At 42.2% G+C, this 23,633-nt stretch overlaps 1 protein-coding gene across 6 annotated transcripts in view; it reads right to left on the bottom strand.

The window, feature by feature from the left end:
* USP45 (ubiquitin specific peptidase 45) overlaps positions 1–23,633 on the bottom strand; it is a 62,904-nt gene that overhangs the window by 20,213 nt on the left and 19,058 nt on the right. For all 6 annotated transcript variants that reach the window (XM_061991429.1, XM_061991428.1, XM_061991433.1 and 3 more), the window contains exons 4-8: positions 23,442–23,545; positions 22,499–22,599; positions 11,833–11,978; positions 10,287–10,382; positions 8,420–8,550 (exon numbers count right to left, since the gene is read on the bottom strand). In XM_061991429.1, coding sequence (XP_061847413.1) covers positions 8,420–8,550; positions 10,287–10,382; positions 11,833–11,978; positions 22,499–22,599; positions 23,442–23,545 — 578 coding nt within the window. The remainder of the gene's footprint in view (positions 1–8,419; positions 8,551–10,286; positions 10,383–11,832; positions 11,979–22,498; positions 22,600–23,441; positions 23,546–23,633) is intronic.

The following is a 23,633-nucleotide window of genomic DNA, read 5'->3' as shown; positions in this document are numbered from 1 at the left end:
ACAAATCAGAAAAAAAGCCCAATAAGTAATTTTCATGACTGTTTATGGTTTGCAGTGTAACTTTAAGGGAAAATAGTTTACCCTTATACCTAAACACAGTTTTATTGGCTTAAATGAAAGCGAGGAACAAGACCCACGTTCCTGTGTGACCTGATCTAGGTTGACCTGCTTTAGCAGAGTGGTTGGACTGGATGATCTCTAAAGGTCCCTTCCAGCCCCTCCCATTCTATGATCTGTGATGGCAGTTTTTCATGGCTCTTAGTGTTCCATTTTGCCAGCATGCAGTGCACCTATGAGGACAAGATTATTTTGGCTTCTCTGTGCTTGTACTAAATATCTCCCAAACTCACATAAATCTACATGCTTGAATTTTAATGGCAAAAAGGATCATAGATGATGGGAATAAGGATGGTGGGACTGTAGCAGCTACCACCTTAAAAGTGTGATTGCTGGGAAAGTGATTTGCAAAGGTGGCTATGCAAGGTTTGAGTCATTTACTTGGAGTGAAAAATGATGGCATTGTTAACACTGCTTGATACACAGTTAATCTGACCTTCATGCACCTAGCATGCTATGTAATGTTGGATATAATCCTAATTATCTCATGTTCTGTGGAAAAACATTTGAGACTCCTGCATTACTTTTTTGGGGGGAAGGCACAAAAGTAATCCAAAAACCAACAGTAAAAAACAGGAGGTAATTTCACATACCACACAATGCATTTACTGGGAGCTTCCTACATTCCTAAGCCACTATTGGGGGGAGGAAAAGGGATTAATTCATGCTGATACACAGAAATCTGACAACTAAAAGATGTGCACTCTTGTCTCCTTGAAAATATGCTTCAAGCAAGATCCTTGGCAAAAGTGGGGGCCTTGAAGATGGTTGGTTGAGTTGACCGCTCACAGATGTGCTGACATATGGAAGCCAGTGCCAATGCGATACAACCTGTTGTACAGTGTCAGCAGGGTAATGACAGAACAGGTTGAACTCCTGCTAATGGCCATAAGTGGTGAAGGACAACTGTGACATCTACACACGTACTACTCATCTAGCCTCTCGTTTCTCATCTGGAGGCCGGTTATAATTGCTCAACTGTCAGTTAAAGACATATTTTTCATGATGCTCTGCTTCCTTCTATTTTGTTTTAACAACAAAACCTACACACGATTTTTTAAAGGAAAAAATACCCCAGTTCTCTAAGCATCAACATCTTTAATTCCTGTCTTACACTAATCTGAGGGAAATTAAGCTGTGCTTCAAAAGCATAACGGGAATGCATTTGTAGTCATTCAATCATACTGCACAGAAGTGCCATCCCTTTACTGTCTCTAATAAAAACTCTCTCCAAAATCATCCTTTCAGTATGACTGAATACCTAGACTAATACCTTGGAAAACTTTGGAGAGAACAGTAAGTGCTTGAAAATAGAAAATAGAGCACATTATTTGATCTTTTTTTGCAGTAGGGGAAAATGCAGAAGAATCCCTTTAATATCACAAAACACCACAGAGAAATAAAATGTTTCATGTTTAAGAGAAGAAATTTGGCTTATCTGCAGATGAATCATAGAGTCACAGAATAGTGTGGATTGGAAGGGACCTTTAGAGATCATCCAGTCCAACTCCCCTGCAGAAACAGGACCCACCTAGATCAGGTCACACAGGAACGTGTCCAGGTGGGTCTTGAAGACCTCCAAGGAAGGAGCCTCCACACCCTCCCTGGGCAGCCTGGGCCAAGACTCCCTCACTGAAACACTGACAGTTTTGTCTGATGTTTAAATGGAACTTCTTGTGTTCCAGCTTCATCCCATCACCCCTTGTCCTGTTGCTAGATACAACAGAAAAAAGTGATGCCCCAACCTCCTGACACCCACCACATATATACTTGTAAGTATTAATGAGATCCCCCTTCAGTCTCCTCTTCTCCAGACTAAGCAGCCCCAGTTCCCACAGCCTTTCCTCACAAGGAATATATTCATCTTAAGGATATAACATATTCATCATAAGGAAGATGTTCATCATTCAAGGCTCATCAATTTCCAATGAAAGTTACCCAGAAAAAAGGGCCAATTTATAACAGACATCACCTTTCCACTTAGCTTTCCTAGTGAAACCATCAAATATCTATTCACTGTCACTATGGAAGAGCTAGAATGAAAAGGTTTGCACCATCTCTTTCTTGCAGTGCACCAGACCTCTGGTACATGAGCAAAAAGCACTTGTTAGAGGCAGTTCTGAATGGACAGAACAGCTGACATGCTACAAAAGCCATTTCCCACTTAACCATGAGAGAGAAAACATGGCTCTTTTTAACAAGCAATGGAAATATCTGTCTAGGGAAATTTCTTACTACCAGCTCATAGCCAAACAAAGACCTTTATGCACGAGGTCTTGCATCCCTATATAAAAAGTTTTCCCTTTATATGGACATCTAATTCTTCTTTCTTCCTTTAAGACCTGACAAGATTTTCAACAGTGCTCTGTGACAGCAACTTCCACAGGTTAACTCTATAAAATGGTAAAAACCCCCCTTTTTTTAGCTCCCAGCTCTAAATCTGTTGTCTTTCAGTTTCAAAGAGCTCCTTGTACTCTTGTGAGAGCAGTTAAGCACAGCTCATTTATCTTCTATCATTTACTGTCCACTCTTGCTGTCATGCCTTCTTTTCGTGTCCTCTCCTGCCTAAACTCCCAATATTCAAGTCTCTCTTGGTGTGAAGGCTTCCTGTTTTTGCTACCTCTCCCTAAAACTCCCAACTGGCTTTAATGCTCTATTCTGGTTAATGGGAACGTTGCTACTGAGGAAACACCTGCAATGTAACTAATGACACCACTGGGTTTCTACTTCACTATACCTACAAGCATTGCTTACATAGCTCACCAATGCCTCACACATTGCAAACATTTGTGTTGTCCAAAATGCTGCATGAGTCTTTCCTCTGAGTGGAAGAAGTGAACACCAAAACTCAGCAACAAGTGCAGATGGCTCCTGCCAATGCACATCACTTATATATGTAATTCATCTCCTTTGCACTCAGAAACCTCATCCACCCAGCTTTCTTAACTTACTCCTAAAATAAGGGAAACTCTGACAAAGCTGACTGAAACCAAGACATGCAATCCCTCTGCTGCTACACGGAGAAGATGCAATCTCCTCTGCCAGAGAGCTCCTGCACAGGACACAGCACTGTCAGCAAGGCACATGGAGGTATGACAGGGACCCAAAAACAACTCTACACAACTGCTCAAGGAAACATCAGCTGTGTGTTCTGCTGCCATTACCTTTGAATGGTCAATTGGGAGAAATAAGCAAGCGGGAGATCTTTCCTAAATGTCTCTTTTTCTCTACAATAACATCATTTTAAAAGGCTCAAAAAGACTCCTAATTAATGAGAAAAATCCTCTACTCTTCACTCCTTGAATCCTTTGCAACATTACCTCAGTTTCTCTCAGCCTTTCTTCTCAGAGGTGGAATATTCCACACATTACTGAGGTTTTCCTCCAAAACTAATCCATAGTCCTAACTGTGCATGACCTCTGTTCTGTCAGTCCCAACTCTGTCCTGGGTTCTACTCTCAGCACCTAAGAAGGAAGGATGAATACTCTTTGGGGAGGGAAGAACTATGTATATTTTGTGACCACCAATAAAATCTTGGTTAGGTTTTCTTCCTCCATGTTCATAGTAATATAATACCCCTATAAATAATTACTTGGGGAAGGTTTGAAGCAGTCACATTATATGCTGCAACATTTACTTGCTACACAAATCTAAGCTTTCTTCCACTAATAAAATTATTCAATCATAACAAATAAAGGAAATAAACTGTATGTCTTCTTAATACATCAGTGTAGCATTAGTCACTAAGTCTCCAGATAAGTCAGAAGTCTGCAGTCCTGATATTCAGCACAGTGGAAAACCAACAGAAGGGCCCTGTAGCTATGCTCACAATCTGTCCTCACAAAACATCTGACAGCTGCAACACTAACAAAATTAACAGTGGATGAATTAGTACCAGACGCTAAACAGTTGCTAGAGAAAGACTCATCCATTTCTTCTCCTCTTCTCCCCTTCCTCAACCTGGCTACCCCACCACTTGATAAAATTAACACTCACTATCATTTTTTGCTTTTGTTATTTCACTTAAAAAAAAGCACCACAATACCCTTTGGTACAAAAAAAGAGAGAAGCTTCCCACCATGATCTCCTCAGACTCTTAAAGAAGCAGTTTGCATGTGAAAGCACGGTGTCCCAGTTCTCTCATTGCTTTTGAGCAGCAAATGTCCATCCACTGGCAGAGTCTCTCGTCCACTTGCAGGTTTTAGGATCCCATCCAGTGCCCTGAGAGAGCAGCACCTGCTCCCTTTCTTTACAGGCTCTGTGCCCACACCTAACTGCATTCCTATGTGCCTTCATTCCCTCCTTTTTAGCAATTCCTTCCTTGCCTTCTTAGCTCTTCTTTCACTGAGTACTTCTCAGTTTTGGAATAAGGATGCCCAATTCAAAAGTGAACAAATTCCTACACACTGCAACATCTGAAGTAGGTAGACTCCAACAAGGACACAGAATGATTTCAGCCCTTCAAGCTCACGGAGTGCAGCCTCTGTCCCAGCCCTATCAACCACCAGCCCATTTCTCTCAGTGCAACATCCACCCAGCTCTGAAACCCCTCCAGGGACTGTGACTCCAGCATCCCCCTGGGCAGCCCCTTCCAATGCCTGACAGCCCTTGCAGCAAAGAAATTCCTCCTCACAATCAGCCTGAACCTCCCCTGCTGCAGCTTGAGGCTGTCTCCTCTTGTTCTATTGCTTGTTCCCAGGGAGAACAGACCCACCCCTGCCTGGCTACAGCTTCCTTTCAGGTAGTTTTAGAGAGTGAGAAGGTCTCCCCTGAGCCTTCTTTTCTCCAGGCTAAACAGCCTCAGATCCCTCAGCCCTTCCCTATTTGAGCTGTGCTCTAAATCCCTTTCTAGCTTGCTAGCCTGCCTCTGGATCCTCTGATCAAGAAAAGCAGCTCCAGATATTAAATTCAGAAGTTACTCCAGCACTGACCTGGAAATGAGGGCAAGTGTCAGGTGCTAAATTATACAGCTTGACATTTATCTTGTACCAACCGATCTAACATGCAAATATGTCACCATTCAGCTAGGAGATTAAAAACTGAAGAGCACCCAAACTCATCAATACTAATTTAATCAAAATTTATATATATAATCACAGAATCATAGAATGGTAGGGTTGGAAGGGACCTTTAGAGATCATGCAGTCCAACACCCCTGCAGAAGCAGGGTCACCTAGATCAGGTCACACAGGAACGTGTCCAGGTGGGTCTTGAAGATCTCCAAGGAAGGAGCCTCCACACCCTCCCTGGGCAGCCTGGGCCAAGGCTCCCTCATCTCACAGTAAAATAGTTCTTCCTTATGTTTAAATGGAACTTTTTGTGTTCCAGCTTCATCCCATCACCCCTTGTCCTGTTTCTAGCTACTATAGAAAAATGGGATGTCCCAAGCTCCTGAATCCAATTGTGTCATGAGGGAAAAGTAACCACTTTTAAGGTATCAGCCCTCTGTTACACATGAGAAAAGAATTATTGGGAAACTGCTGTGTTACTTTTTGGCTAGACAGCATACTGTAACAGTCCTGACAAGCAGATAGATCTAAGAATATAAGGAACAGCATCATACCATCATCTGCTGACAGCTCCAGCACTTCCACCTTTCACATCTCTAAGAAGTCGAGAAGGATTTTTAGAGACATTCCAACCCAGCTGGATGAGTTCCTGTGTGCCCTACTCTAGGTGGTCCTGCTCTGGCAGGGGGGTTGCACTGGATGAGCTTTCCAGGTCCCTTCCAGCCCTTGGGATTCTGTGATTGTGATTTGGAAGTGACTGTACTATGCAGAACACCTACATTCTGCATGACCACCCAGTGTGTGTCCCCCTGTTTTGCAAGCTACAAGCAACTACCCAAAACAATGTTATGTTAAGCCTGGGACTGTGAAGACAATTCCTGGGTCACTGAGTCCAACTCTTGGCATCACAGACAAGTTCATCCCATACTATCTGTGCAATTTGCAATCATGTTCTAACAGTATGACTAAGTACTCCTCAAACAGTCAACACAATCAAAGTGGTCTGAAAAACACTTTGTTGCCCAAAAAAAAATCATCCAACAAAGTCACTTATAATGTGACATTGCCCAGAGAATGGACAAAGAAAAAGTATTCATAAAATCACAGAATCTCAGAATGGTAGGGGTTGGAAGGGACCTTTAGGAATCATCCAGTGCAACCCCCCTGCAGGTTGGACAGATCCCACCTAGATCAGGTCACACAGGAACGTGTCCAAGCAGGTCTTGAAGCCCTCCAAGGAAGGAGCCTCCACACCCTCCCTGGGCAGCCTGTGCCAGGGCTCCCTCACTCTCACAGTTGTCACTTGGAAAATACAATGTCATATGTAGTGCACTGCCTCTTGATTATTTGACAAAGAGTTTCCTAAGGTGGGCTTCCAAACATGTTTTGTGCCATCTTTTCCCTTCTTAACACTTACAGAGAGAAAAAACTACTATTCTTACTCAGTCATTTCCCTTCCATTTCTCAGTCAAATTTTGTTCTTATAATCACACTTTTGAATCAGCTCCAAAACAGAAGGAGGAGTGAGAGAACAATATCTTTTTCTTCCAGGTAAATAATGCTAAAGAGAGAACCCCCCTGTCTGACTCAAAATGGCTCTAAGGACATCTTATACACACTTCCTTTTACAGCTCAGAAGAATCAAAAGGAGGCCAGGTACAACAGAACCAGATACAATATTCTAAGTTTCTGAATTTTTAACATGAAGAAAAAAGTAATGAACGATTTCTTTAGTAGAAATAAGTTGTTCCTGTTCTAGTCTAAAAGCTTTTGTTTGTTTATCCCATACTTTCAAGCCATGCTTGCACAGCGAGGTTTGCCCTGGAACTCCATGGTAGGAGGCTCCAACTTTCCTCCTAACTCTTTTGCTCCAGAATGCTTAAAACTGCATGCAAATAAACGAACATGCATTATTAATCCTTTCCAAGGTGAGACTCAGCTGCATCATCCTCCAGTCACTCTGCCTCTATGGCTTCTTTTACTCCTCAAGGCTATTTTAAAATGTTTGTATCAACTTTTAAATAGGTCTTCCGCAGGTGTTTTAAAAAGCTACACTGTTTCCATCATAATTGAAGGCACCTACAAGGCACCACTGTAAACATTTTCCATGCCAAGAAACAAGAGTTTCTTTAGGGCTTGTAAGCTCTTTGCAATCTGGAGCCATATGCCATTTCAGTACTGCTTCAAGTCCTTACTTGTTAGACCCTTTTTAATTTTGAATTGATGCCAAGGTCAGACATCACAGCAGAGGTTTAAAAGCTTTTAAAAGCTTTTTTTTTCTTCCTAGGTTTTAAAAACTTACCCTTTCTTTCAAAATACCTACATACCACTGTGCAGCAGCATCATCTACTCTGCCCTCGTGAGACCACATCTGGAATATTGTGTCCAGTTCTGGGCTCCTCAGTTCCAGAAGGAAAGGGAGCTGCTGGAGAGAGTTCAGTGCAGGCACACCAAGATGGTGGAGTGGAGCATCTCCTTTCTGATGAAAGGCTGAGGGAGCTGGGGCTCTGTAGCTTGGAGGAGACTGAGGGGTGACCTCATTCATGGTTACAAATCCATAAAGGGTGGGTGTGAGGAGGATGGAGTTGGGCTTTTTCTCAGTGATGGCCAATGATAGGACAAGGGGCAGTTGGGACAAACTGGAACAGAAGAGCTTCCAAAGAAACACAAGGAAAAGTTTATTCGCTGTTGAGGTGAGGGAGCACTGGCAGGGGCTGCCCAGATGGGCTGTGGAGTCTCCTTCTCTGGAGACATTCCAACCCAGCTGGATGAGTCCCTGTGTGCCCTACTCTAGGTGGTGCTGCTCTGGCAGGAGGGTTGCACTGAATGAGCTTTCCAGGTCCCTTCCAACCCTTAGCATTCTGTGGTTCCTCAAAGGTAATTCAATTTTCTTCCATTTTACCATGCCTCCTTTTGCCCCCTCACACTCAGTTCAAAGTTTATTGGAAGTTAGTGATTATGCACTGCACCACACGTTTTCATGAAAAGCAGAGAACAACCCTGGAGCGTAACAAGGAGCCCTGCAACTTTGAAATGCAGTATCATACAATCACAGAATTGTTTCAGCTGGAAGAGACCTTTAAGCGTATCGATTCCAGCCTATATCTCAGCCCTATCAACCAGTAGACCAACATCCAACCATCTCTTAAACACCTTCAGGACATGAGAAAGGCTTTTTTTCTATCAGCTGGCAAAAAACAGAAAGGACAACAGACATGGCACATTTATCACCAGAAACATATCACCAGAAATAAAACCCACATAAATAAGTAAAAGATAGTGGCAATACATACTTTTGACAAAGCTGGCTGAATAGCACTTTGGGAGAAAGAGGCCCTTTTCCAGCCTCCCTCATGCTGTGAAGGAACAAGAACATCGCTGAAGTCAAAGGTCCTGGGCTGGAGAGGTTTACCACCAAAGGATCCTTCAAAGCAAAGGTGAATTGCACATCAGATTTCAGATAAGACTTAATTCTAGTTGGTACATTTATGACAATGAACAATGTAACTTTCACTCTTTAAAAGTGTTTTGAGTGGTTTCTTAAACGTTGCTGTCACCCACATGATTGGAACAGTTGAAGAGAAAGCTTACTATTTAAGCAATAATAGCTGCAAGAACAAATAACTCTTGTCAAGCAAATTGCTTGGTAATCACTACTTTTGGAAATAGGCATGTCAATGAGGCATTCTGATTCTGACAAAACCAGACTACCTGATGTATTACCAGCTTTAGTCACTGAGACTGCATGTTGAAAAGATGATGTGGGCAACGTGCTCTGTGGGCCAGCATAAGACAGGGCTCAGTAGCAGGCTGTCTACTCAACCTTAGGAACAGGGTGGTCAGCTTCTCTGACCTGTAAGTTGCACACTAACAGTTCTACACATCTGAAAGTCACAGAAATGTACCCTGTTCCTCCAGGAACAGTGCTTCCTACTAGCTGGCCTGACTCTCACAAAAAGAGATACACCTGCTGGACAAACAATGAGAGAGGCTGCCTCAACCCAAAGGCAGATCCACACAAAACATAAACACTATGGATATACACAAAGTATTTGCTTTACATATACTATTAAAAGATGGAAAAGCTCCCTTTACCAAGTGGGAAGCTGGGAGTTTCTACATTTAGTTAGATTATTACAGCCCTTCAATTCTGGGTTGACATACAAAGACCAGAAAAGAGTCTTCACTTTGTTCTTATTTACACTGTAAACATTGTCATTAAAGTCTTGCAACCTTATGGCTGTGCAAGTTTTGTATCAAGCATAAGCCAATGTACCCCTGGCTTTCTAAGCCTCTGGGCACAAACAAGCTCTAGATCTCGACTGTGGCTCAGGATAACTTAGTGAAACATGCTTCTGCTCAGAATTGCCACTGGAGGAAACACAGACAGCAAGGCAGGGAATTTCACAGTGTTCTTGCCTGAAGAAACTATGAACATCACCAATGGAAACATACAGAAATCTTCATCATTTCAGATGATGATTTCAACCCTCACTGCCACCAGAAAGCTCAAAATCAACATCAGAAGAAGGAGAAAAAATAGTCCTCTGTAAACTGCTTTCTTTAGCTAGCAGAGAAAGGGGTGTTGCCTTTATTGCCAACAACAAATTACAAACCCCAAGTCTCCACAACACTACCAGGAACAGCAGCATACTCTTTTGATAATAACCACAGGAGTCTCCCATATGCTTGCAGTGAGCTTGAGGACAATAAACTTGGTCCTCACTGAAATTTTGCTTCTCTCAGTTCAGTCCTCTGGATGAATGTTACAAGTCTCTTCAATTAAAGTCTGCGACAGGCTAGAATAAAATATTTCATGAACATTTTCTAGAGTCAAAGATACTATTTCCTGTATCATATATTCATCCTGAAGAAGTAAAATGGGAAACAAAAATAAGCCACTCACTCTTTCCTAAGGTCAGGCATTATTTGCTACTTCAGTGTCACAAAATGTGAAAGGAAGTGGTTATTCATCCTCCTCCAGGGCTCAGTAATCACTTTTGTAAAAGCAGTGAGTTCACAGATATCATAAATGGGCTCAACAACTCCAAATCAAAAGGAACAGGACAGTAAGAGCGTGTCTTTAATGGTGATGTGATTTCCCATCCTCCAGCTTCTTCCCACGTTTCCCCACATTTGTATTTCTCACTGCATACTTACCCACTGCGAGTCCGAAGTATGACAGATTTTTAGCTTGGTTCCTTTCTCCTTCATCTCATACATCAGATCATTTAGGACATGAGTCTGTGCCAAGTTCTTAAAGAAAAAAAAAAATATATATACCCAAGAAACACATGCTGACCTTTCAACTATTACATTTTTCTTTAGTCAGAAATTCTAGCTGCAGGGATAGATAAAACCAAATCTATTTCATGATGTAAAACTGAGGTTTATATCAGACCACTAGCAAAAGTAGGTATCACCCTTAGAAGAGCCAAGATCATTGATTTCAGATTGTTTCTAAAATCCTCTCTGCTTCTGTTTCTGTAATTCCAAAATAGTTTCCTACTAATAACTTTGTTATTTTTGTGGAACACCAAGATCTGTTCATTTGGGTTGAGGTTTCTTTTATGGTGAGGATATTAGGATCTGAAGTCACTTGTTTCTTTTCAACTCTGCAATCATCATGCCCCAAGAAGCACAAGAGCTTTGCACACTGAAAAGTATTACCTCTCTGAATTTAGGAGAGGAAACAACTCAGCTTTGTTGCTTTAATTTTGGTTAACTTTGCAGATGACTTCACTTTCTACAGTGTCCTAAATCACAGAATGATAGGGGTTGGAAGGGACCTTTAGAGATCATCCAGTTTAACCCCCCTGCAGAAGCAGGTTCACCTAGATCAGGTCACACAGCAATGTGTCCTTGAAGACCTCCAAGGAAGGAGCCTCCACATCCTCCCTGGGCAGCCTGTTCGAGGGCTCCCTCACCTCACAGTAAATGTGGACAGAGAACAATTTGCAGTAATTCTGCTCCTCACAAATGTACTATTTACTGAGTACTGTAATCACCACCAACACAAGGTAAAGGAACCAGCTCAGATCACTTCTGCAGCAGTTTCCTCTCATTTGTTCACTCCTGGCTGCAGATACACAGATGTCTCTGCACAACTGACAAGTAATAGGATGGTTCAATATGAAACCTGCTAAGGCTGCTGCTTTTTTTTTGAGGATGTTGGATTAGCTATACACTCAACATCAATAAAAGTGTATTAGCACAGCTCATTCCTCTTATGCTGGTCAGGAAAAAAACCCACCCATAATCAATAAAAGTACTTTTATAAGTGTATCCATTGTAGGGGCTTAAAATCATCACAATGCACTGTGTAGACATTAATGTTATGCATAAAACAGCCCTTTTCACACCCACCAGTATGGTAAATACTGTGCATTACTCATGACTGCCTAATGCTGAACTACAAATAAAAGCATATGCTCCAGTCCAGCCCACACACACCTGCAGTGTGTAAAACACTTGACATTTTCATTTGTCTCACTACTGTGAAAAATGCTACTGATCCAGGAATTATTTTTTGTTACAACAGGAAACATTGCTTGAATAGCAAGGAGGAAAAGGAATTTGAAATGGACTTTCATAAAGCAGAGTGGAGACTGGTAACAGTCAGAACCTTTTCTGAAGCCCACAGTTTACACAGATGAAGCATTTCTCACATCTGTTAAGAGAAAGCTGTATGGTCTTTCCATCTTACCTGCATAACAGCATTAAAAAAGCATGTGTTTCCTAAATTGTTTATTCCTTTAACTGGAACTGATGCACCATTACCAGAACTTTTTCCTTTCAGTATTTCACCTGTTTCACTGTTTTCTTCACGGAGACGTATGATTTTTGATGAACCTGAAATTAAACTACAGATTAATGTTACTATACAATTGCATAAACCAATTCAGTCCTTCCATGGATTACATTTATCATTTTTAACACAGGTAGAAAGATAGCATCTTTAAAAAAAGAGATGACATCAGCAGTTAAACCCCTGGGGAAAAAAATACCCTCCCAACAATTACACATACCCAACCAAACCTCTCAGTGTAATCATACTGTCTCATAAGACTGCAGCTTCTTCAGTTACCCAACCAAGAGAGTAAAATGGGGTCTCCTAGTTTATTAACAATACACAGTTAAGGTGTACTTTAGACACACTAGAAACACCACACAAAGGCTGCTTTTTGGTGCATTTGAAGAGAGGTAACTAAAAGTTAGAGGGGGAATGGAGCATCAGGGGAATGGAACATCTTTCATATGAGGAAAGGCTGCGGGAACTGGGGCTGTTTAGTCTGGAGAAGAGGAGACTGAGGGGAGATCTTATTAACATTTATAAATATCTAAAGGGTGGGTGTCAGGAGGTTGGGACATCCCTTTTTTCTATAGTAGATAGTAACAGGACAAGGGGTGATGGGATGAAGCTGGAAACCAAAAGTTCCACCTAAATATAAGAAAAAACTCTTTCACTGTTTCAGTGAGGGAGCCCTGGCACAGGCTGCCCAGAGCGGTTTTGGAGGCTCCTTCCTTGGAGCTCTTCAAGACCTGCCTGGACACGTTCCTATGTGACCTGATCTAGGTGAACCTGCTTCTGCAGGGGGTTGGACTGGATTATCTCTAAAGGTCCCTTCCAACCCTACCATTCTATGATTCTATGAAAAGTTACCACCTGAATGCTGTGAATTTTTATGCATTGCCACACTCTGTTTCAATTCCCTCCTACGACTCAGTCAATGGCCACCCTGGAGTTATCACCAGCTTCCCCAAACCTTACACATTTGCTTCTTGACACACCTTCCCTTGTCATAGCCTGAGGAATTGCTAACACAACCCAAATACACTGAGTGCTACTGTTTCATTTCAAACACAAAACTTTGACCGAAGTGCGCTGGAAATGCGCTACCAGTACAACAGCCATGTATTTCCCTGTTGCCCTTATTATTCAAATAGATGAGGGGCAGCAAAGTTAGACAGTCATTAACTTGTAGCCTAGAGGTAAGGGAAAGACTTGAGATAACAATATTTAGCCTCGAATTCTACTAGCAACTTTCATACTGTCATGGTTACAGGACTAAATATGAACATTACTGACATCTGCAGTGTCTTAAATATCGATTAACAATGCACGTCAATGTAAATGACTTATGGACTTAATAGATGCCAAGGACCACGATGCTGCAATCTCTGTCTTGACAGATGAATTCAGATATTTGTTCTAATGAGTTTCACATTGAAGTCTCATTAAAGTGTTCTCAAGGAACAACTTAACAGAGACCTATTTACGTTAATGAAATGCTCATGCCAAAAGGTTCCTCTGCATACACTCCAAGGTAGCTTCGTGCTTAGAGGATGGAAACATGTAATTAAAGAAAAAGAAGTCATTAAAATGTCTCCTGTCTCTGGCAACAGACACAACAAGCTTCTGGCACGGTCTGACTGCAACCTATAGTGCTATCAAGGTATAACTGCATTTCCAAATTGTACCTGTGTCAAAATGCAGTTAGAGATGCTTTGCTGCTTAAATATATATATATATATATATATAAATGATCTTGGTAATATTGCTTACACAGCTTTAAAATACACTCCTTTCCATTCATGTGGAAAATCAAGACAAGGGCAAAGATAGAGGCCAAATTCTCCTTGAAAACCCAAGTGGTTTTCAACACAACGAACGACAAGCAGCTTGGGAGCTGCTCACTTCCTGAAACACTGTTTTACAGGCGACCTGCAGCAACACCTGACTTGATATGTTTAAAATGGGCTACAGTGTCTGAGACTCATCCACCCACGCAGGGCTCCAAAAGAATCACAGCAGAAGGGAAGATCCACGTGTCTGCAACTCCAAGGCTCTGTTCAGACTCAGAAATTTATTAAGTGGAGCCTTGTTCCCCTCAGAAGTGTGCCATACAGAGTACTGCTGGGGAGAAGAGATGGTTAAAAAGTGGGAGGGGGAAGCCAAAATTGTGTAAATAATTTGTGTATTAGTGTACCACAGTTGTTGCATTTATCCATCGGCATTCAAAAACATCTGGGACAGCATCTTAAAGTAAACAATGTTCACAAGGCCATCTGGACAAAACTGCAGGCAAAAATTAAAGCATAAGCATATGGAAAAGCAGATTTTTCTCTTCCCTTCAGCAGTACAGGATGACAAATGTCAAACCTAGATCTGTCCACGCTTCACTGTGCTATGCTTTGCAGCACCACCTGGCTCTCCTTGCACAGCCACCAAATATGGACAGCACTGCCACAGCAGACCGTATCTGCAGGGCAAACTCGATAAAAGCATTTCACTTCATGGTTAAATGGCAGCTTCACACAAGTAGCAAGGTTCCATTTGCTGAACCTTACATATGCATTATTTAAGGGAGGGGGAAAGAAAGCCAAAGTATCCAGCTTTGAGATGAGAGCTGGGTGAATACACAATTATAAACCACAATGAATGAATGAGAACCAGGCATCCGACTGTCACAAAGCTGGATAATTAGTACAGGGATAAGGAGAAGGAGTAGTAAAATAAGGAAAGGTTTGTATGTTGTCACTGAAGTCTAGGAAGCTGGTTTTATTCAGGTTTTCATTACTGCCTTCTTGCTTTTGAGTAATTTTACAAACACAACTCACAAGGATGTTTACCGGGGGCGGGGGCGGTTTGTCTTTGGGAAAAAGTCTGGAGAGAAAAGCATTGCTTTGCCACCACAAACATTCTCTGCTGCCTCCCTTATTCCATGCAGATATTTTTAAGGACATCCACAGAGCCAGAGGAAGGACTGCAGTTTTTCAATTCAACTCCACTCAGTGTCCCCAGCTCAGTGATAACTGACAGACAAGCCCCAAGCTGAATGTGTAGTTGACATGTGAAGACTTGGTCAGTCTTAATAGAAGATGCTGGTAATGACTGTGATAGCTAATACTTCTACAGATTGGGGCTGGAGGGGCCTTCTGCAAGATTAACCCAAGGCTACAAGCATGTTATTAATCAAAAGGCTAATATGTAATTTTTTAAAGTGAACTTGCACTCAACTGTTTCAGCCTCTTGAGGACTCAGTCTTGCAACCTTGTGATGTTTTAACAGGCCTGCTTTTGGATATGAAAAGTGACTTTTAAGCTACTGTGGACACAAGCATTCCAACAGATGGATTCCATCAAAGTGGTTGTCATCTGCTGCTCTCCACAAGGGCCTTCAGCTCCTGGCCAAATAGGAGAAAAGAACTAGTCCAAGACATCTGTCTGCATGTAGTAATACCTGTTATAAAGGGCCTTGGTAATGTTCATGAGAGCAAGGTGGGGGAAAAGCACAAAAGTAATTAAGTTCATGGATTGATTTCTGCCCATAGTTGATTATTACATCTTTTAAAGAGCTGACATGGTGACCCTCAACCAGGGGGATAGGGACAATATATCCAACTGTGACTGTTCTGGGGCTCATACATTCAGACTGTGCCTCTCTGTCACACTCCTGCAGTTTTGTTGCAGATGTGGCCTTTCTAATCCAGTCACACAGGGAAAACTCTCACCCAAGTTGTGCCTTGGTCACCACAACCTCATTTCCTTGATGATCACAACCTCCTTTCCCCTTAATAAATCATACCTGGCTGCAGAAACACAAGTACTCATTGCCCAGCTCTCTGTCCAGCTCACCACACCTCACTGACCACCTGTCTTACTGACCATCTCTTCCTAGGCACCAGGTCAGCACCTGCCTCTGGTCCCACTGTGATACCCACCTCCAGCACTCATTCCTTCAGCTGTTCACAGCTGCATTTGTGTACAGGCACAGCCTTCATGCTCACCAAAGCTTTCTGATGCCTCCAGGCTCTCTCCCATGCTAGCACACCTCCTCCTGCCAGACCCACAGGCAAAAGGACTGTGTCTCATCAGCTTTACAGAGGCAGGGAACATGGTTTTGTCCCACAGCTGCAAAGCACTGGCCTCATGGGTATGTGACTGAGATTCCTAAGCCCAACATTACCATAGACAATGGTTCAGTCTGTGAATCAGAGTAAGTCACTGGACAAGGTGTACAAACACACATGCTGCTGACACATCCACTTGCCAAAGACACTCAGAACAGTTATTGCTTTCCCAGTGTTTCAAACATCTGCAGAGCACACGGACCTCTTTACTGCCCGTGCTGAAACTGAGTTGTGCCGAGGGGTGCAGATGGTATGCAAGCAAAAAGATAAAGGACATCCAGCTTTTCTTTGAGCCAGGGCAGTGAGCATTTTTGCTCATCTTTTCAATGCAACATTTTTTTTATTCATTACAATGGAGGGTTCTGGGAATATGCACTTTTATTCCAAGGTCAAGCCTCTTCTATTGAATACAACTCTGGTACTTCAAGTCGAAGGTCTTCACAATAAAAGCAAGGTGAATAAACTACCTTTCTTTTACAAAGTTCTCATCATGCTGTTATTTTGAAATGCTACTAAATTGTCTGGCATTCCTTTTTTATTTAAAGGATTCAGAGGGTTTGTTCCAACACTGTACAACAATGGGAATCTAACCCTTAGAAAAACAGTTTTAAAAGCTCAGCTTCTCTTGCATTGTCACAATCCTACCAGAATACTAACTCCAGTTTTATTCCTCTGATCATACCAGAATGTTACAAACTATAAAACATGTCTGCAGAGTGTGAAAGAGCAAGCTATTCAAGCACTAGTTTTCATTCTCCAAGCTCAGCAGGAGCAGGGAGGTGATCGCTCCCCTGGACTCGGCTTTGGTGAGGCTGCACCTCCAATACTGTGTCCAGTTCTGGGCCCCTCTCTACAAGAAGGACATGGAGGTGCTGGAGAGGATCCAGAGGCAGCTGCCAAGCTAGGAAAGGATTTGGAGCACATCTCATGTGAGGAAGGGCTGAGGGATTGGGGGCTGTTGAGCCTGGAGAAAAGAAGGCTCAGGGGAGACCTTCTCACTCTCTACAACTACCTGAAAGGAAGCTGTAGCCAGGCTGGGGTGGGTCTGTTCTCCCTAGGAACAAGCAATGCAACAAGAGGAAACGGCCTCAAGTTGCAGCAGGGGAGGTTCAGGCTGGATGTGAGGAGGAATTTCTTTGCTGACAGGGTTGTGAGGCATTGGAAGGAGCTGCCCAGGGAGATGCTGGAGTCACTGTCCCTGGAGGGATTTCAGAACTGGATGGATGTTGCACTGAGGGAAATGGGCTGGTGGTTGATAGGGCTGGGACAAAGGCTGCACTCCATGAGCTTAAAGGGCTCTTCCAGCTGAAACCATCTATAATACATTATTTTTTTCAGTACAATCCTTTGCCAAGTGCTAACATGCACATAGGAATGCATAAGTTATATGATTTGTTAATATCTATTACTTGTATTGTTAAATTACAGGAGTTTTAATCCTTATTTTACATCAGTTACGTCCATTAAAATAGAAATCAAGTTTGTAACTTTGATCTGTTGGCAAATCTGGCCAGCTGAACTTAGCACTAACATCTCATTCCTCTGCTTGAGCTTATCAACAATAAAGTTAACTACAAAATTTGTGAGGAAATACTATGGCTGTCCATTTTATCACCACACAAACCACTTTAATTAACTGTGCTATGAAAAGAATAGGTACACAATCTTATCTCTAATTTGGCTTTTGTAAAGGAAAATATGTGTAATATTCATTTTAAGGCTGCAAAACAATTTATTTTCTCCAGCAAATGAGCAGACACACAGACTGCAACGTCTCAGCATGGTTTCTGTGTACTACATGTGCATTATGGCCATGTGAAGCTCACAAGTGTGCCACGAGGACAATACTGCACCTGCCTTTCTGTGAAAATCATCATGGCCTGCTAACCCTTTCCACAAAACAAATTTCTGGGTGGTATACTCTAGAAAGCAATCTTTCTTTATTCTTCCATCTTGTGCCCAACATGACCTCTTAACCAAACAGACTCCTCTATGGGGGGAAAAAAAAAAGGCAGGCATTGCTGGGTACAACAACCCATAGGATCAGATGTGAAAATCACACAGCTGCAAGCATTCTTTTGGGAACCCAGCACTGGGATTTATCTCAATTGCTTAATGTAATTACAAAAGTCAGTCATGTAGTAGTAATGTAATTTGCACATTTTTACAGCTCAAGTGAAGCTGAGTCTTTACGAGAGGCTGAGTGAAAGGCAGGGATCCTGCTGCCACACTATTCCACCACATTAGTACCAAATGACAAGCATTTTGCTTTTGTTTGTTTTCCAAGATGCATTAATTAGGAAATCTATATAGCCCTCCCTCATGTGTTTAAGATGATTCTTTTACCTTTAAATGACTCCTGCACATTTGAGAACAACAAAAAGCAACCCTAGCATCCCTCATCTGTTACTTATATCCACGTTGATACTCAACTCCTACAGAAATCTCTACGCAAAGATGGCTGAATTTTAATGATGCACCATGCCCATTAGTTGTTACAACAGAAAGAGATGCAGAGGTAAGACAAACTGTTGTCACGGTGACACGTTCTGATATGAAAATTCTGAGCCTTCACTTTGGCTGCTTCTCTAGGGAAAAACAGAAAAGCAATGGGAAAAATGCATAGGATTTAATTTGAAGTGAGAAATGTGAGCTTTCAGCTTTACTTGTTTCTCACAAGTTATTTTGCATTTATTTAATCTCTGGTTTTAATGTCTGAATATATTAAACAGAAATCTAAGCCAACTAATAATTTAAAGGATGACAGTCACACTGCAAATATCACTGTAATGTGAAAGAAAAGGCTACACTGTAAATTAACTTACAGATAAATTAATTTACAGCTAAATTATCAACACTAGAAATAATTTCCATGATTGTACTTCATGTCCTTTGTGCTGTGGACAACGTTAATTACATTTTGATTCCAGATTGTATTGTCTAAAAAGCCTTATAGGCAGTAAAAATCTTACTTAAGTTGCATTTCTTTAGGGGAAGTACCAAGGATGTCAGCCCAAGTATTTGACATAATACAGAAAAGACGTTGCTGTTATGTTTAGCAAAGTGAAACAAGAATGCCAAGTCTGCTTGGGAATTCCCTCTCATGCACACAGAATCTTAAAGGTTAGAAGTGACCTCAAAAGACGATCCAGTTCAATCCCCACTGCCAGAGCAAGACCACCTACACCACTTATTGATCAATACACAGCTGTTTCTCAATCTCTTACAGTAAGGAGCCCTAAGTATCAGATCATGCCAGGGAAGCACCTTTCTCCTCCTTTCCTTAACAGGTAAGGAAATCCAGCTCATCTTTGCAACAACGTTCACAGAGCTCTCAAGAACAGGATCCCAACTGCCACACAGAGAGGGTCACAGGTTTCCACCTTTAACACATGACTGGAAGCATACACACACACTTTTTGAGTGAATACTTTCTGAATGCACTTGAGCCTCAGCCCTTTCCTGGCACAGAGAGGGAGAGATGACTGCCCTGAGGGAGCAACTTCCACAGGAGATCTCTTGCTGTGGAGGTGGCCACCCTGCAAGGCATGCACATGACTTCCTCAGCTCTGAAGGTCGACAGCGTGGCTGTTTGTGCGCTCAAAGCCAGGCCTCAAAGATGAAGAGGAACTGTGCAGACTAGTAACATGCAGCCTGAGATACTGGGAAAGCACATTCCTTCATCTGTCACTGATTCATAGAATCATAGAATCTTAAGGGTTGGAAGGGACCTGGAAAGCTCATCCAGTGCAACCCCCCTGCCAGAGCAGCACCACCTAGAGTAGGGCACACAGGAGCTCGTCCAGCTGGGTTGGAATGTCTCCAGAGAAGAAGACTCCTACTGTCCTGTACCTCCTACAGCCCTCCAGGAGGACCCTCATGCTGCCCATAACACTGCTTGGCTGACAGCACAGCTGGCACCCAACTCTACCTTTTAGGTTACCACTGTGAACCTCCTTTTCCAAGGCACCAAAGCAAGCAGGGTCAAATCATTGCACTGCTACTGCAAAATCCATGACCACAAACCGAAGTAGGATGATAGCTAGTTTTTCATGTCAATGCCTGGTTTCAGAAGGAAAACTGCTTTACATCAAACAGGAGGGTAAAAACCCCAATGTTTATGTCCTTAACAAAACCAATATGGTTTTGTTTCCAGTTATAGAAAAGAATTTTCAGTTACATCAGGCAAATACTTAAATGAAACAGAACCATTTTCAAAACAGCATCAAAATGAAACACAAATATCTACAGCAGAAACAGATTCTGCCTTGCTCTGCTATAAACACCTAATTTTTAACAAATCCTGGGCTTATCTTAAACTTATTTTTCTGGAGTTAACTTAGGAATTTCAGTTGCTTAATCGAAGACACCTCACAATTTAATCCCCATCCTCTGAAAACATCAGATATGTTTGAAGTTTCACAAACTTAAGGATCTAAACCATGAGGCAGGAGTTGGTCAGAAAGTCTTACCCAGCAGTACAAAAAGGGAATGCAATTGTTTCCACTAAATTAACTGAAACAAAGACTACAGCCCTTTCATCTGCAAGCAAGCTGCAACACCCATTTATTCCAGGTTGTTGACCTTCATCAACGACCTGGATGAGGGGACAGAGTGAACCCTCAGCAAGTTCCCTGATGGCACCAAACTGGGAGCACTGGCTGATTCCCCAGAGGCAACCCCATGCACCAGCACAGGCTGGGAGTCGAACTGATGAAGAGCAGCTCTGCAGAGAGAGACATGGGAGTGCTGGTTGGTAATAAACTAACCATGAGCCAGCAATGTGCCCTCGTGGCCAAGAAGGCTAAATGGCAGCCTGGGATGCATCAAGAAGAGTGTGGGCAGTGGGTTGAGGGAGATTCTGCTCCCCCTCTACTCTGCCCTGGTGAGGCCTCATCTGGAGTCCTGTGTCCAGTTCTGGGCTCCTCAGCTCAAGAGGGACAGGGAAGTGCTGGAGAGAGGCCAGCACAGGGCCATCAAGATGATCAGGGGACTGGAACATCTTTCATATGAGGAAAGGCTGCAGGAACTGGGGCTGTTTAGTCTGGAGAAGAGGAGACTGAGGGGAGATCTCATTAACATTTATAAATATCTAAAGGGTGGGTGTCAGGAGGTTGGGACATCCCTTTTTTCTATAGTAGCTAGCAACAGGACAATGGGTGATGGGATGAAGCTGGAACACAAAAAGTTCCACTTAAACATAAGAAAAAACTCTGTCAGTGTTTCAGTGAGGGAGCCCTGGCCCAGGCTGCCCAGGGAGGGTGTGGAGGCTCCTTCCTTGGAGGTGTTCAAGACCCGCCAGGTCATATTCCTATGCAACCTGATCTAGGTGACCCTGCTTCTGCAGGGGTTTGGACTGGATGATCTCTAAAGGTCCCTTCCAACCCCTACCATTCTGTGATCCTATGATTACACGTACACTCCAAACTGACACTGTGAACAGAAGTGAAATCAGGTACGGTGTTTTCATTGCTACAAGTGAAAAGCTGCAAAAAGTAGCAATTTTTCCATTTCAGACAATTAAATAACTTAACATACAACTTGTGACTGGATCAAAACATAAAATATGTATTTCTCAGTGGCCCATCACTTTTCCCCTTAAAAAATATGTCACATCTCTTAAAACCAGGAGGATTTATGCACGTGGAGCTGGAAGAATACCTGGTAGAATTCAGTAAGGCAATCCTTCTCCATTCTTACCTATAACAAGTTGATTATCCTTGCTAAAAATTGCAACCAATTGCTTTAAAAGTTGACTTAAAATGAGATTTGTGAAGAAAATCTGGCACTCAACACACAAAGTCACAAGCCAGAAATGCTGCCGAGTGTGTTGCAGTAGGGATGAATAACACCAAACATTATTAAGAGGAGACAGTTGATGACTATATGTACAAACTTCTATCTATTATTACATACATTGAGAAGATACATGCTCCTAACATAATCTCTATTTATACAAATGAGCATTCTATCAATTAAAACCCAGCAACAAAAATGAACTGAAAGTGTTGCATCCAACAACAGGCTACTAGAGAACCGACTTAAAATCAATTGTGAAAAACAAATCCACATCAGAAAAATACTGAGAGGTAACACATCCACACAGGGAAAATTAAACTCATTTATGCTTCTATATAGCTTTTGTTTATTAATATAAAGGGCAATTCATTTCTGGTGACATCTTCTCTAAAATCAACACGCTTGATTAAAGATAAAATTTGGAAAAATGGTCCTGAAGTGTCCCAAACATTTTTTAAATGTAATCATACCACTGAAAAGGAAAAAGAAGATACTTTTGACAGGCATTACTTGCCCAAGTAATTGTGCAATTACAAATTGCATGATATCAGCATCATACAAAGTTTTTCAACTGTTTAACACGACTCGGAATCTGAAACTCTAAATTTTTCGAGACGGTAGATCAAATGTCTCCAGACAAAACTGTGTGTGTAAACTTACTTGGTTCAGCCCTGGAACCATACTTCTGAAGAAAATCAACTATTTGAGCCAAAACCTTTTTGTTGCAATGTGTTGACAGTTCTTCATCACATTCGTAACACCTAAACAAAAGAAGAAAGGAACTGGAATTCAGGGTATCTGGATGCACCTCCCAGCTCCAATAAACCTCTTGAACAACCTCACACACAGTACTTCAGTTTAAGTTTCAATTTTTAATACCAAAAAGAGGAATAAAACTCATCTATAGATTAGTCCTAATTTACTGTGATACATATAGATTTCAGTAACTCAGTTTATAGCCCTGAAAATAATCATATGGAGACAGTCACCTTCCCTGGAGGGGTTTCAGAGCTGGGTGGGTGTTGCACTGAGGGACATGGGCTGGTGGTTGATAGGAAGCTGCAGCCAGGCTGGGGTGGGTCTGTTCTCCCTAGGAACAAGCAATAGAACAAGAGGAAACAGCCTCAAGTTGCAGCAGGGGAGGTTCAGGCTGGATGTGAGGAGGAATTTCTTTGCTGCAAGGGTTGTGAGGCATTGGAAAGAGCTGCCCAGGGAGATGCTGGAGTCACCTGGTGCAGGAGGGGTTTCAGAGCTGGGTGGATGTTGCACTGAGGGAAATGGTCTAGTGGTTGATAGGGCTGGGACAAAGGCTGCACTCCATGAGCTTAAAGGGCTCTTCCAGTTGAAACCATTGTATGATTCTAAGCAGGACAAACAACTATAACCAGCCAACTCACTACAGAACACGAGGGATCCAAATTTCTATCTCAGTATTGATTCATGACTCCTCTGACAGCCCTAAAGACAATCTAATTTTCTCTCCAAAAACCCTGCCTTTCCTCTGTATATTCACTTTACTTGTCATTCTGTACCCTGAGAAGACACTGCTTTACATTATGAGTAGTCCTTACATACAAGGATACACAAACACCTGCATACTTACCATATGATCCACGTGCTGAGGTTGATGACGATGCAATGGGGTTCTGTGCGTGCTGTTTGGAAGTGTTTCAGAGAATGCTGACCTTCTGAGTTCTTACTACATCCCTAAAAATGGAAACACCAACACAGTAAGGGCTAAAATGGGAAGACTGTAGGAAAAGAAAGACTGTATTAGTAATAAATAAACTACAAC

This window comes from Colius striatus, chromosome 2 (genome assembly GCF_028858725.1).
Source record: "Colius striatus isolate bColStr4 chromosome 2, bColStr4.1.hap1, whole genome shotgun sequence".
In the NCBI taxonomy this organism is placed as follows: Eukaryota; Metazoa; Chordata; class Aves; order Coliiformes; family Coliidae; genus Colius; species Colius striatus.
This window is presented reverse-complemented; position numbering and strand designations above follow the sequence as displayed.